At 40.0% G+C, this 15,825-nt stretch overlaps 1 protein-coding gene across 1 annotated transcript; it reads left to right on the top strand.

Moving 5' to 3' along the window:
* The first annotated feature begins 6,439 nt into the window (after nucleotides 1-6,439).
* Nucleotides 6,440-7,225, top strand: LOC121803928 (putative F-box/LRR-repeat protein 23). The gene has a single exon (XM_042203502.1). The coding sequence runs from the start codon at nucleotides 6,440-6,442 to the stop codon at nucleotides 7,223-7,225; it is 786 nt and encodes a 261-aa protein (XP_042059436.1).
* The last annotated feature ends 8,600 nt before the right edge of the window (nucleotides 7,226-15,825 follow it).

Raw genomic sequence — 15,825 nt, 5'->3', positions numbered from 1 at the left:
TTGGGCGTCGGGGTCATCAACTTGGAAGAAGCCAAAGTTATGTGTTTGACGGGGGGTCTAGGTCTCACTTGGTGGGTACTGTTGTACTTGGCTTCGTAATCGTGAAAGAGAGCCCGCAAGTCAAACTCAAAACTTCTTTGCAGGGTTGAGAGGTGGGGGAGGTTTATTTGGAATGTTTGGGCTAGGTTTATGTTGTTGTCGTCGTCCTCGTCATTCGATTGCAAAGCTCGGAGTGGTTCAAGATCAATAGAAGCCAAATTGTTGTAATAAAATTCTAAAATTTTTAAAGTACCAACTAGTCTCCATTTTGGATCCAAAACTTTTGCAAGCAAAAAAACCGTTGGGATCTCATTGAAATACTTAAGCCATTTTTCAATCATATAATATAAAAACACACATTAATTCAGGATTATTTACGGAATTTTTCATTGCAGTTTTAAAACCAAGTGATATATACATGCAATGTTATAAAACACGAACGGATGTGCAATAATACACACTCGATAACTCAACGGTGGCATTTCTAAAACCTTTGAATAATTTAAATAAACGCATGCTTTGATCCCAACAAGAAGATGTTAGATATAAATCATCTACATGGAAAGTTCTATAAAAATCAACCAAATATTCTATATGATCTAATGTAGAATGCAACATATCATATGTAGAATTCCATCTAGTAGACACATCTAAAGTAAAAGTTGTGTACCTTATTTTCTTCGAATGACAATACTTCTTCCACGCCTTGCCAATATGAGGCTTCCAGTGGATCAAGGATACAACTGTTGTAATAGGTTGAATATGTCTTTGCCATAAAGACAAAATATCTTGTACACATAAATTTAAAATATGACATATACATCCTTGGTGAAAATACTTACCACTTATCACCGGGGAGCAAGCCGTAGTTAATTCGGGTATACTTGCAGTGTTACCGGTTGCGTTATCAAAACCAACCGAAAATATTTTGTTGCATAAATCATAATCATTCAAAACTTGAATAATTAAAGATGCAATTGCTTGTGCGGTGTGTGGTGTTGGAAATTGTCTAAAATCAATTAAACGTTTATTTAAAGTCCAACTATTATCTATAAAATGACATGAAATTCCCATGTAAGAATTTCTATGGTAAGAATCCGTCCACACTTCAGAGCAAATATTAACTTTGTGTCCCAAGGTAGATAAAAATTTTCCTACTTCTCTTTTTTTATCAAAAAACTGCTGGTTCTTAGATCTTTGAGCAGTTGAGGGGGGAATTCTTTTTGTAGCAACATTAAATGCGGTTTGCATAGTAACTTCATATTTTTTGTCATTAAAAAAATTAAAAGCAAATGCTTCATTGCTGCCCATCTTACTATAGCATCGGTAACCCTTTTGGGATCATATTTAACTAGAGGCGTACCTGTTTGAGACGATGAGCCGGCGGCAGGGAAGTTTATTTGGCTTTGCGACTTAGTATGCCCATATTCCACGGGATGTTTTACCTTCAAATGGCGATGGAGAGTATCATATCCCCCACCGGTTCCAAATGGATAGACTTTCTCGCAATAGTTACAATATGCTTTGAACTCATTTGTCTCTATGGTAGTGGTTGGATCATTAGGATTTGAAATTACTACCGGGACCTTCTTGTAATGTTTGGTGAAAATATCGAATTTCAACTTTGGAGGCATCTTCTTCTTTTGTCGTCCTGAAGGAGGAGGAGCATCGGCCTCCTCAACATTTTCGCCAACTTGGCCGGCGCTAGAAGGGGGGAATTGATGCGATCCATCATCGCCTTCGTCCGAATCCGATGATAGATTCACATCGTATTCGAAATGCGAAGCCGAATGTGAATGCCCCCCTTCTTGGTCGGTGAGGGCAAGTAACAAGGCCGCATTTCGATCTTCTTCCTCCTACAAAATTTATACAATTAAGTAAAAATACTAACAAAAATAAAACACATAACACATAGATGTTAAAAAATGAAATTATGAATTTAATAAAAATGAATTTAAAAAAACAAAACATATTAGAATTTACTTGTGCTCGAAGAGTGGCTCGCCTTCCCACCTCCTCCGTAACTTGTGCTCTAGTAGGGGCACGTCGACGACGAGTATCACTTTGATCTTGGGCAATACCCTTGCCCCGATCACCACTACGACGAGATGAAGACATGATATTGATGGATATTTAAAAGTGGAGAATGGAGAGTAGTGTGATTGTGTGAATATGATAACGTAAATAACGTGAGTAAATTATGAGCGCAAATAACGTAAACAACTTGAGGAATTAGAGAGAATGAAGATAGAGAATAGAGAAATTGAGATTGAGAAGATAAAGACTTGTTAACACAAGAATGAGGTGAGTAGAAATGAAGAGGAATGGGGTATTTATAGGGGGAAAATGTGATTAAATTAAATAAAAATAATAATTTCAAAAATTCAAATTTTCAAAAAACAGGCGGAACCACCGGAACCGGCGGTTTATTGGACGGAACCGCCGGCTTCGTCAACGGTTTCTGACGAAAACCGGCGGTTCCGCTGACGGTTTCTGAAAAGGCTAGTGCGTAGGTCGGAAATAGGCCTGAAAAGCTGCCGGAACCGTCGGTTCAGAACCGCCGGTTCAAAACCGGCCGTTACGATTTGCAAATAATTGGAACCTGAACCGGCCCGGGGGAACCGGTGGTTCCGGTCACGGTTCGAACCGTCGCCGACGGTTCCAGTTTGGAACTGCCGGTGACGGTTCCGGGCAGTTCGCCCGGTTCGGTTCGGTTTTGGGGACGTCTACTTTTATGACGTGTTCAGAAGGTCATCTCCATTCAAATTTCAAATAAAAGAGAAGTGATCCCTAAAAGCATCCGCAATGATTGCTACTAAGTCCGGACGATCGCGAGAGCTCGTCTGCCCATTGCAGGGCAACGAACGAGTGGGCCGACCGAAAGTTCGGTCGCAGACATTCTCTCGCCCGTCACTCGTCCGAAGCGTTGTCCACCCGTTGCATGACTACGGATGAGCGCGGACGAGGACGAGCTGAGTGTTGGATCAGATCAGCCTTGGAAATATTACCGGAGGATTGAGAAGATGATCGAGAATTTTAGCAAGAAGTTAGATTTTGATGACTAGTGTAGGTTTTTAAAAATTTAATAATGTAGTTTTTTTTAATTAAGTATAATGTACTCCCTCCGTTCCGTAGTAGTGGAGGCGTTTTTTTTGGGACGCGATTTAAGAAAAATTATGTTAAGTGAGTTAAGTAAAGGAAGGATAAAGTAGCCCATTTTCAATAGCCATGGGACGTAAAAAAGGCAGAAACCGGAGGCCTAGGGTTCAGAGCAAAATTCCGGAGCCGGCGGTGGTAGCTTCATCCTCCTACAAAATTTATACAATTAAGTAAAAATACTAACAAAAATAAAACACATAACACATAGATGTTAAAAAATGAAATTATGAATTTAATAAAAATGAATTTAAAAAAACAAAACATATTAGAATTTACTTGTGCTCGAAGAGTGGCTCGCCTTCCCACCTCCTCCGTAACTTGTGCTCTAGTAGGGGCACGTCGACGACGAGTATCACTTTGATCTTGGGCAATACCCTTGCCCCGATCACCACCACGACGAGATAAAGACATGATATTGATGGATATTTAAAAGTGGAGAATAGAGAGTAGTGTGATTGTGTGAATATGATAACGTAAATAACGTGAGTAAATTATGAGCGCAAATAACGTAAACAACTTGAGGAATTAGAGAGAATGAAGATAGAGAATAGAGAAATTGAGATTGAGAAGATAAAGACTTGTTAACACAAGAATGAGGTGAGTAGAAATGAAGAGGAATGGGGTATTTATAGGGGGAAAATGTGATTAAATTAAATAAAAATAATAATTTCAAAAATTCAAAATTTCAAAAAATAGGCGGAACCACCGGAACCGGCGGTTTATTGGACGGAACCGCCGGCTTCGTCAACGGTTTCTGACGAAAACCGGCGGTTCCGCTGACGGTTTCTGAAAAGGCTAGTGCGTAGGTCGGAAATAGGCCTGAAAAGCTGCCGGAACCGCCGGTTCAGAACCGCCGGTTCAAAACCGGCCGTTACGATTTGCAAATAATTGGAACCTGAACCGGCCCGGGGGAACCGGTGGTTCCGGTCACGGTTCGAACCGTCGCCGACGGTTCCAGTTTGGAACTGCCGGTGACGGTTCCGGGCAGTTCGCCCGGTTCGGTTCGGTTTTGGGGACGTCTACTTTTATGACGTGTTCAGAAGGTCATCTCCATTCAAATTTCAAATAAAAGAGAAGTGATCCCTAAAAGCATCCGCAATGATTGCTACTAAGTCCGGACGATCGCGAGAGCTCGTCTGCCCATTGCAGGGCAACGAACGAGTGGGCCGACCGAAAGTTCGGTCGCAGACATTCTCTCGCCCGTCACTCGTCCGAAGCGTTGTCCACCCGTTGCATGACTACGGATGAGCGCGGACGAGGACGAGCTGAGTGTTGGATCAGATCAGCCTTGGAAATATTACCGGAGGATTGAGAAGATGATCGAGAATTTTAGCAAGAAGTTAGATTTAGATGACTAGTGTAGGTTTTTAAAAATTTAATAATGTAGTTTTTTTTAATTAAGTATAATGTACTCCCTCCGTTCCGTAGTAGTGGAGGCGTTTTTTTTGGGACGCGATTTAAGAAAAATTATGTTAAGTGAGTTAAGTAAAGGAAGGATAAAGTAGCCCATTTTCAATAGCCATGGGACGTAAAAAAGGCAGAAACCGGAGGCCTAGGGTTCAGAGCAAAATTCCGGAGCCGGCGGTGGTAGCTTCATCCTCCTACAAAATTTATACAATTAAGTAAAAATACTAACAAAAATAAAACACATAACACATAGATGTTAAAAAATGAAATTATGAATTTAATAAAAATGAATTTAAAAAAACAAAACATATTAGAATTTACTTGTGCTCGAAGAGTGGCTCGCCTTCCCACCTCCTCCGTAACTTGTGCTCTAGTAGGGGCACGTCGACGACGAGTATCACTTTGATCTTGGGCAATACCCTTGCCCCGATCACCACCACGACGAGATGAAGACATGATATTGATGGATATTTAAAAGTGGAGAATAGAGAGTAGTGTGATTGTGTGAATATGATAACGTAAATAACGTGAGTAAATTATGAGCGCAAATAACGTAAACAACTTGAGGAATTAGAGAGAATGAAGATATAGAATAGAGAAATTGAGATTGAGAAGATAAAGACTTGTTAACACAAGAATGAGGTGAGTAGAAATGAAGAGGAATGGGGTATTTATAGGGGGAAAATGTGATTAAATTAAATAAAAAATAATAATTTCAAAAATTCAAATTTTCAAAAAATAGGCGGAACCACCGGAACCGGCGGTTTATTGGACGGAACCGCCGGCTTCGTCAACGGTTTCTGACGAAAACCGGCGGTTCCGCTGACGGTTTCTGAAAAGGCTAGTGCGTAGGTCGGAAATAGGCCTGAAAAGCTGCCGGAACCGCCGGTTCAGAACCGCCGGTTCAAAACCGGCCGTTACGATTTGCAAATAATTGGAACCTGAACCGGCCCGGGGGAACCGGTGGTTCCGGTCACGGTTCGAACCGTCGCCGACGGTTCCAGTTTGGAACTGCCGGTGACGGTTCCAGGCAGTTCGCCCGGTTCGGTTCGGTTTTGGGGACGTCTACTTTTATGACGTGTTCAGAAGGTCATCTCCATTCAAATTTCAAATAAAAGAGAAGTGATCCCTAAAAGCATCCGCAATGATTGCTACTAAGTCCGGACGATCGCGAGAGCTCGTCTGCCCATTGCAGGGCAACGAACGAGTGGGCCGACCGAAAGTTCGGTCGCAGACATTCTCTCGCCCGTCACTCGTCCGAAGCGTTGTCCACCCGTTGCATGACTACGGATGAGCGCGGACGAGGACGAGCTGAGTGTTGGATCAGATCAGCCTTGGAAATATTACCGGAGGATTGAGAAGATGATCGAGAATTTTAGCAAGAAGTTAGATTTAGATGACTAGTGTAGGTTTTTAAAAATTTAATAATGTAGTTTTTTTTAATTAAGTATAATGTACTCCCTCCGTTCCGTAGTAGTGGAGGCGTTTTTTTTGGGACACGATTTAAGAAAAATTATGTTAAGTGAGTTAAGTAAAGGAATGATAAAGTAGCCCATTTTCAATAGCCATGGGACGTAAAAAAGGCAGAAACCGGAGGCCTAGGGTTCAGAGCAAAATTCCGGAGCCGGCGGTGGTAGCTTCATCCTCAGCCCCTCTGCCGCCATGGATCGAACTTCCGAGCGATGTAACGGCCAATATTCTGCAGAGGCTGGGTCCAGAGGCGATACTTAGAAGCGCGCAGCAAGTGTGTAGTACGTGGTGGAAGGTTTGCAAGGATCCCGCCTTGTGGTGAGTGATCGATTTCTCAAACACTATGTTGATCGATTGGTACACCATGTACAATGTCATGTGCCACCGCGCAGTGTATCGTAGCCAGGTACAATTGGTCGACCTCACTATTCAGAACTTCGGCGACGACGAACTCATTGAGTATATTGCTAATCGGTCACAAAATCTCAAACGCCTTAAACTTGGATCTTTTTATGTGATCTCAGTAGATGCTGTGATTAAAGCGGTAGCAAAACTTCAACAGTTGGAAGAATTGCACCTTACTGGTAAGCCATGGATTGTTCCTGCCCACATTGAAGCTATAGGAACTTCTTGCCCAAAGTTGATATCATTCTCATACAATGGACATGGAACAGAGCATCCTTTTCCACTAGAATTGGAAGATGATGATGATGATTATGATGATGAATTTAGTAAAGGATTCGGTCGGAATGATTATGCTCTCGCAATCGTCAAAAGCATGCCTAATCTTCAGCATCTTCAACTTTGTGCACATTGTATGCAAAATGAAGGACTTGAAGCCATCCTTAACGGCTTTCCACGCCTCGAATCACTTGACATCAGGCGATGCTTTGGTCTCGAGCTTGGAGGGGATTTGGGGGAAAGATGCCGTCAGCAGATAAAAGATCTTAGACTCCCGAATGACTCCGTCAGTACTATGTCGTGGCTTGAATGGGATGGCAGAGACTCGTTTGGTAACAGCATAGATTTTAGCGATTATGACTATGACGTTTATGAAGATTATGAGTGTTACGATGACTACTTCTCGCCTCTTGGTTATGCTTTCTTCAATGACGACGGGCTTGGGTTTTTCGACTACGACCATTTCTGAGTATGGCAGATGGTTTGCTGGATTAGTTGATTTCAAGTGGTTGTATCAGCATGTTGGAGCTTTCATTTTATCAATAGACCCTTTTATCTTTTATTAGTAGGCTTATGACTCTGCCTTCAGTTTGACTATTCTTGCTTTTGTTGTTCATTTTAGATGCTTTGTATCAACTTCTTTCTATTACCTATCGGGTTGTCTTCTTTGAAAAAAAAAGAAAAAAGAAAAAAGTAGGAAATGAAAATGGTAGAGAGACGAAGAGAGAATAAAGTAAGAGAGACTAAAGTAAATGAGAAGAAATGTGTTGACTTTACTAAAAAGGATGATTCCACTACTATGAAACGTACTAAAATGACAAAATGACTTCACTACTATGGAACGAAAGGAGTAGTTTTTTTTATTAAGTAATGTAAGTGTTTGTTTAAATTTGTGGTAATTTAGTAGTAATTGAAAACAAAAATAAAAAAAACATTAAAAATTAAATGAAAATTGAGTTTTAATTGATAGAGAGGACACTAGTCCGAACCACTGCAGAAGGAAGGACCGGACTAAGAAATGCTGATGTGGCGACCACTAGGACGGACACTAGTCCGACCATTGTGCGTGCTCTTAGAGCATCCACAATGGGCAAGCGAAAGTCGGGACGAGCTGCTCTGCCAGAGGTGGCGGGCAGCGCAGCCCATTGTGGACGCCCACAACGGGTGTGGCGACATAGGCGGGGCGGAACGACGGACTGGGGAGGGGCACGGATGCTTTTCGCCATTGTCGCGAGTAAGAAGCCGCGCTGCGGGTTGGGTGTTGGCGATCCGAATGTTATTTTTATTTTTTTAACATTCGAAATTATATACTCCCCGTCCATAGAAGTAGACTAAATTTTCTTTGTCGTTAGTTCCATAGAAATAGTCAATATCTATTTATGGAAACTTTTTCTCCGTTTTTTACATTATCATTTATGGATCCCACCATCCATTAGTACTACATTATTTCAATTATTTAACTCTCTCTTATTTTACTAATTATGTATTAAACCCATGTTATCTCTAATTAATCTATTTTATGTGATGGAAGGAGAGTACTAACACTAACCCAACTTCACTTCCAAATTCATTCCTCTTTTACTTTCTATCTTTTTCAATTTCAAGTTCATTTGATGAGCAATGGATACCAACGAGCTTCTCAACCAATTCGATCCACGACAGAAGGAGAAAATTAATTTTTCCAACAAAAAAAGTTGGGTTCTACCATCATGCTGCTTCGCCAAATACATTCACGTGGTATAATGACATCACATTCGAACTCAAGGAGGTGAACACGAATGACTATGAAATCAGTGGGATGAAGATGACGACAAGTCGGGGAAGAGGCAAGGGCAAGAAGTTGATGTGTGCGGCCTGGTCAAGGAAGTATACCCCCGAGGAGTGACGTTGGCGTAGATCTACATTGATGTTTCTGAGGATGTTGTCGTCAACAACAACTAGAAGTTCCATATGTTATGGGACCCGGTGACCGATAAGTACAACGCACAACGGTTGAAGAAGGCACCCGAGCAGGAGTACGAAATGTTTTGGAAGTACTGGGCATGGATCTAGAAGGACTTCACTAAGTGGCAGGATTCTAGCCAAAGTACTAAATGTAATACTCCATTCATTCCATGAAAAGTATAAATTTTTAGTTAGGTACAAATTTTAATACACAATTGATAAAGTAAGAAAGAAGAAAAGAAAGAGTAATGAAAATAGTGTTAGTGGAGAGGGAGGTTCACATTATTAGTAATGTAGTGGAGTCCAAAATTAAAAAGGTCATAGTACTTTTCAGGGATAGATTAAAAATGAAATAGTTAATATTTTTCAGATTTAGAGGGAGTATAGTTTACTGCATTAACAAACAAATTATCATAAATAGTCGATGTGACATTTTCTTCTTTTCCAATGCAATAAATTGCACAACAACTACAATAATTTAAGAGTGTCCACAATAGGGGAGCCTCGGTGGCCGCCAACTCCGCGGCGGCGCCACGGCTCCCTATTGCAGAGGAACGATGCGTCGGGGCCGGGAGGGGCGGACAGGCCTCCGCCGAGTAGTCTGCGTGGACGGGGCGGGGGGTATGAGCGGCGGCGATGCCGCAGTTGGCTATTGCGGGGCCCGTGAGCCGCGGCGCCGCCCGAATTTTTTTTTTCTTTCGGTTTTTTTTCCTATAAATAAAACTCATTCTCCTCATTATTTTCACACCATTCCAACTCTCTATATAAATTTTTCTCTATTCCACTTCCAAAAAACTGGATAATTTATGGAATGAAGCGTGAGATTCTCTGGTTCAAGAGGTGCAGTGGGAAGCCGACGAGGACGCGGCGGCGGTCCCTCGTCCGATTCATCATCGGCGGACAATCCCACGAGACCATGCCGGAGCGCACCAGCGGTTGATGACAGACTACTTTGGCGATAACCCCCGTTATCCACCAAGGTTTTTCCGTCGGCGTTTCAGAATGTCACAACGGCTCTTCACCCATATAGCGACGTCATTGGCGGGGCGGTACAGGTGTTTCACTCTCCGACGTGATTGCACCGACCGGATCAGCCTGTCTACTTTTCAAAAATGCACCGCTGCAATTAGGCAGCTTGCCTATGCCGGCCCGGCTGATATGTTCGACAACCTAAAGATGGGTGAGACAACTAGCCTAAACGTGCTCCGACAGTTTTTGTAAGGGCATCCGGGAAATCTTCGGTCCGGAGTTTCTACGGAAGCCAACCTTTGAGGACTGCCAAAGACTGCTAGATATGAACGGTTCGGTGCACAGTTTCCCAAGGATGATGGGCAACATCGATTGCATGCACTGGGAGTGGAGAAACTGCCCGGTGGCAAACATCCCTCGATGATCCTGGAAGCCGTTGCCGACTACCGTTTGCGGATCTGGCATGCGTATTTTGGTGTCGCAGGTTCGAACAACGACATCAATGTTCTGCAGTCATCGCCTCTTTTCAATGAGAAGTACCGGGGGGAGGGTCCAGAAATCAGATTTGTGGCCAATGGCACGCAGTACCATAGGGAATACTAATTGGCAGATGGGATATACCCTCGTTGGCCTGTATTTGTCAAGACAGTTCGGCAATCAGTGGACTAAAGAGAGCCTATTTTGCGCGAAAATAAGAGTGTGATAAGGAGGATGTTGAGCGAGCTTTTGGTGTGCTCCTAGCACGATGGGCCAACGGTGCCCGACATGAGTTTGGCAAGAAGATGATGTATCATATTTGATGCTGAGCGCTGGGCACCGGAAGATGGTGCTAGTTCAAGTCACGGTGTTGCCTCCGCGCTGATACAGATGGGTGTACCATGTAGTAATGAATATCTGCTCCAACGTTTCACTGATATGCGCATGGACACCACACATACCCAACTCCAGGCCGATTTGATTGAAGAGGTCTTGGCACGTAGGGGAGGGGGCGCAGCGTGAAGAAATTGTGTGATGTCGAAAATTTTCGTTGTATAATTTTACCCTTCATGTGATACAACGAAAATTTAGTTTTCAATTTTATTTATTAAATTAACAGTTTTTTTTCTAATTATTTTCAGTCCTATAATTTTAGTTCTAATTGAATTAAAATATACAAACAATTGATAAAATAATGTGATTTGTGGCTTGGGAGTGTCCACTATTGTTGTGGACACTTTTTTTGTGCATGATATAAAAAAAAGTGGTTGTGGAAAAAAAGTGGCTTATCCACCAAAGGGTCCACATTATTGTGGACACTCTAAGGTCATGTTTGTTTGACATGGATTGCTTGCTAGGAAAGTAATCTAATTTTTAGTGAATAAATTTCTTTGTTTCGGTGAAAATGTTGAAAGTAACATGATTCTGAATTATTAAATCCCTTGTTTAGTGAAATTCTAAGAAAGTAAGGAAAATAAATTGATTTCCCATGTTTAGTGAAATTATAAGAAAATAAGGAAAATAAACTAATTTCCCATGTTTAGTGAAATTATAAGAAAATAATGAAAATAAACTGATTTATAAGAGAGTGAACTGCCTCATTAATCCCTAACATTTTGAGTTGTGACATCACAGACCCATAACAAAAAAAATAGCGCCAGAGGACCCTAACGTTTAATATAATCACGAATGACGCTTTTCGGACTAATACACCCTCAGGCCCTGTAAGTGCATTTTTGTCACTCCATTATACTGCTGACATGTGATTTCTGTCACATTTATTACAACTTCTTATGTAATTTCTTAATAAGTTCTGATACTTCATATGTAATTAAAATTTTGTCATTATTTACACTTTCTAATTTTTTTTTTATAATATATAGATTTATAATTATCTGCTTTAATTAATACTCCCTCCCGTCCAAAGATAAGAGAGTCAAATTCCTTTTTGGGATGTCCCACTATAAGTGAGTCATTTCTATTTTTAGCAAAAAATCCTCTCTCTTACTTTATTGTCCACCTACTTATTCTCTCTTTACTTCTCTACTTTTCTGTTCTCTCATACTTTTCTCTCTCTACTTTAACTTTTTAAATATCAATTCCTTAAATCCTATGCCCAAAAGAAATGTTTCACTTATCTAGGGACGGAGGGAGTATGAAAATAATAAATTGAGACCCTTTCTTCCGTATAAAACTCATTTTCTAGTATTTTTCCATGTTTCTATTTTCTATAATTTTTCTTTGTTTTTTTTACTTTGATTTACGGATCAATTTTATTTATTATGATAATATTCTAATTTTGCGATATTAATTTATAAATTTACATTCTTTAATTTCAAATACTATTATTAATAAAAAAAAGTCTCAAAGGACTAAATACCTAATATCACATGCTTGAATATTTTTAAAATATTACTCATGTTTCAATTTTATCATGAATGACAAGAAACTATGCAAATTTATATGTAAAGATTGAGTGTTCATATATGATGTTAAAAATTTCAGTTTGCGCTAAATTAAAATTTTCAATAAAATATCAATCCCAATAATCGTCTTAAACTTAGGCTTAGAGTAACAAATTAGTTTGATGATATATAATGAAATAATATTTTAAATGTGTGTTTTCAAGAAAATAATTTTCGTATGATTTAATTAAATGTTAAATATTTTTTATTTTATGTACTATTGATTCAGATTTTATTACATAAATAACTTTACTTTCTCATATATTTTGTTGTTTCTTAATGAATTTCCTACATGATATGACTAATACTCTCTCCGTCTGTGATTAAATGTCGCATATTTGACCGACACGAGTTTTAAAAAATTGTTTGACTTTATGTAGTAAAGTGGGTAGAAAAATTAGTGGAATGTGGGACCTACTTTCATGTATTGGTTTTATAATAAAATGTGACTGGAATGAGTTAGTGGAATGTATGGTTCACTTGCCAAATATAGTAAAAGTAAAATGGGACATTTATTGGCGGACGAAAGAAAAAGGAAAAATGAGACATTTAATGGCGGACGAGGGGAGTATATTGTTACCACTAACTAGAAATAGAGGGATATAAGAAGTTTTTTGCTGTGCAAATAATGACAAAACTTTAATTACGTATGAAGTTCCAGAACTTATTAGGAAATCACATAAGAAATTGTTGACAGAAATGTGACAGAATTCATATGTTAGCGAATTTATGGATTGCAGAAAATGCCCTTCAAGCCATTTGGGCATTTTCATCTGAAAAGTGGCTAAAAACACTGCATTCATGATTATATTAAACATTAGGGTCCTCTGGCGCTATTTTCTTTTGTTAGGGGTATGTGGTGTCACAACCCAAAGCGTTAGTGCTAGCCTATTACTGAGCTGTGGGAAGTCCTAATGATGTGACATGCTGTGAGAAGTCCTAGTTATGTAGCATGAGGTGTTTTTGGTTAGTCCTAGTGCTAGCCTATTGGCTAGGGCGTCCTGTTGTGATGCTCTTAGGAAAAGTTATGTACTGTAGTAATTGAAGTACTATAGTAATTCAAGGATTCTTTTTCCTCTTATAAACCTAGGTATTCTTTTCCACAAAGCGGTTCTCTTCCACTACTTCTCAAATATCTCATTTCTCTTTCCCTTAAACGTGTTTTATTTCCATCCATCTTTCTCACTCTTCACTCGTCCGATTCATCATCGGCGGACAATCCCATGAGACCACGCTGGAGCGCACCAGCGGTTGATGGCAGGACTACTTTGGCGATAACCCCCGTTATCTGCCAAGGATTTTGCGTCGGCGTTTCAGAATGGCGCAACAGCTCTTTACCCATATAGCGACGTCATTGGCGGGGCAGTACAGGTGCTTCACCCTCCAACGTGATTGCACCGGCCAGATCAATCTGTCTACTTTTCAAAAATGCACCGCTGCAATTAGGCAGCTTGCCTATGCCGGCCCGGCTGATATGTTCGACGAATACCTAAAGATGGGTGAGACGACTAGCCTAGACGTGCTCCGACAGTTTTGTAAGCGCATCCGGGAAATCTTCGGTCCGGAGTTTCTACGAAAGCCAACCTTTGAGGACTGTCAAAGACTGCTAGATATGAACGGTTCGGTGCACGGTTTCCCAGGGATGATGGGCAACATCGATTGCATGCACTGGGAGTGGAGAAACTGCCCAGTGGCAAACATCCCTCGATGATCCTGGAAGCTGTTGCCGACTACCGTTTGCGGATCTGGCATGCGTATTTCGGTGTCGCAGGTTCGAACAACGACATCAATGTTCTGCAGTCATCTCCTCTTTTCAATGATGAGTACCGAGGGGAGGGTCTAGAAATCAGATTTGTGGCCAATGGCACGCAGTACCATAGGGGATACTATTTGGCAGATGGGATATACCCTCGTTGGCCCGTATTTGTCAAGACAGTTCGGCAATCGGTTGGACTAAAGAAAGCCTATTTTGCGCGAAAATAAGAGTGTGATAAGGAGGATGTTCAACGAGCTTTTGGTGTGCTCCAAGCACGATGGGCCAACGGTGCTCGACACGAGTTTGGCACGAAGATGATGTCGCGAATATCATGTATGCATGTATCATATTTGCTGCTGAGCGCTGGGCACCGGAAGATGGTACTAGTTCAAGTCACGGTGTTGCCTCCGCGCTGATACAGATGGGTGTACCATGTAGTAATGAATATCTGCTCCAACGTTTCACTGATATACGCATGGACACAACACATACCCAACTCTAGGTCAATTTGATTGAAGAGGTCTGAGCACGTAGGGGAGGGGGCGCAGCGTGAAGAAATTGTGTGATGTCGAAAATTTTCGTTGTATAATTTTATCCTTCATGTGATACAACGAAAATTTAGTTTTCAATTTTATTTATTAAATTAACAGTTTTTTTCTAATTATTTTCAGTCCTATAATTTTAGTTCTAGTTGAATTAAAATATACAAATAATTGATAAAATAATGTAATTTGTGGCTTGGGAGTGTCCACTATTGCTGTGGACACTTTTTTTGTGCCTGATATAAAAAAAAGTGGTTGTGGAAAAAAAAGTGGCTTATCCACCAAAGGGTCCACATTATTGTGGACACTCTAAGGTCATGTTTGTTTGACATGGATTGCTTGCTAGGAAAGTAATCTAATTTTTAGTGAATAAATTTCTTTGTTCGGTGAAAATGTTGAAAGTAACATGATTCTGAATTATTAAATCCCTTGTTTAGTGAAATTCTAAGAAAGTAAGGAAAATAAATTGATTTCCCATATTTAGTGTAATTATAAGAAAATAAGGAAAATAAACTAATTTCCCAGGTTTAGTGAAACTATAAGAAATTAAGGAAAATAATATGATTTCTAAAAGAGTGAACTGCCTCATTAATCCCTAACGCTTTGAGTTGTGACATCACAGACCCATAACAAAAAAAATAGCGCCAGAGGACCCTAACGTTTAATATAATCACGAATGACGCTTTCCGGACTAAAACACCCTCAGACCCTATAAGTGCATTTTTGTCACTCCATTATACTGCTGACATATGATTTCTGTCACATTTATTATAACAACTTCTTATGTAATTTCTTAATAAGTTCTGGTACTTCATATGTAATTAAAATTTTGTCATTATTTACACTTTCTAATTTTTTTTTATTATATATAGATTTATAATTATTTGCATTAATTAAAACTCCCCCCGTCCAAAGATAAGAGAGTCATATTCCTTTTTGGGATGTCCCACTATAAGTGAGTCATTTCTATTTTTAGCAAAAAATCCTCTCTCTTACTTTATTCTCCACCTACTTATTCTCTCTTTACTTCTCTACTTTTCTCTTCTCTCATACTTTTATCTCTCTACTTTAACTTTTTAAATATCAATTCCTTAAATCCTGTGCCCAAAAGAAATGCTTCGCTTATCTAGGGACGGAGGGAGTATGAAAATAATAAATTGAGGGGATAGGATCCCCTGTTGTGGTGAAATACACAGCAGGGGCTGCTGCCTCTCCCATAAAATTAAAATAATCAAATAAATTAAATAAATAAATAAAATAAATATAATATTATTTTAATTTTTATGGGAGAGGCAGCAGCCCCTGCTGTGTATTTCACCACAGCAGGGGATCCTATCCCTAAATTGAGACCCTTTCTTCCGTATAAAACTCATTTTCTAGTATTTTTCCGTGTTTCTATTTTCTATAATTTTTCTTT

Source organism: Salvia splendens, chromosome 5, assembly GCF_004379255.2.
Source record: "Salvia splendens isolate huo1 chromosome 5, SspV2, whole genome shotgun sequence".
NCBI lineage: Eukaryota > Viridiplantae > Streptophyta > Magnoliopsida > Lamiales > Lamiaceae > Salvia > Salvia splendens.
Note: the sequence above shows the minus strand (reverse complement) of the source record. Positions and strands in the feature narration are given on the sequence as shown.

What these genes read in the sequence shown, in the direction of transcription:
- LOC121803928 (XM_042203502.1), top strand. Translation starts at nt 6,440, where the DNA reads ATGTACAATGTCATGTGCCACCGCGCAGTGTATCGTAGCCAGGTACAA.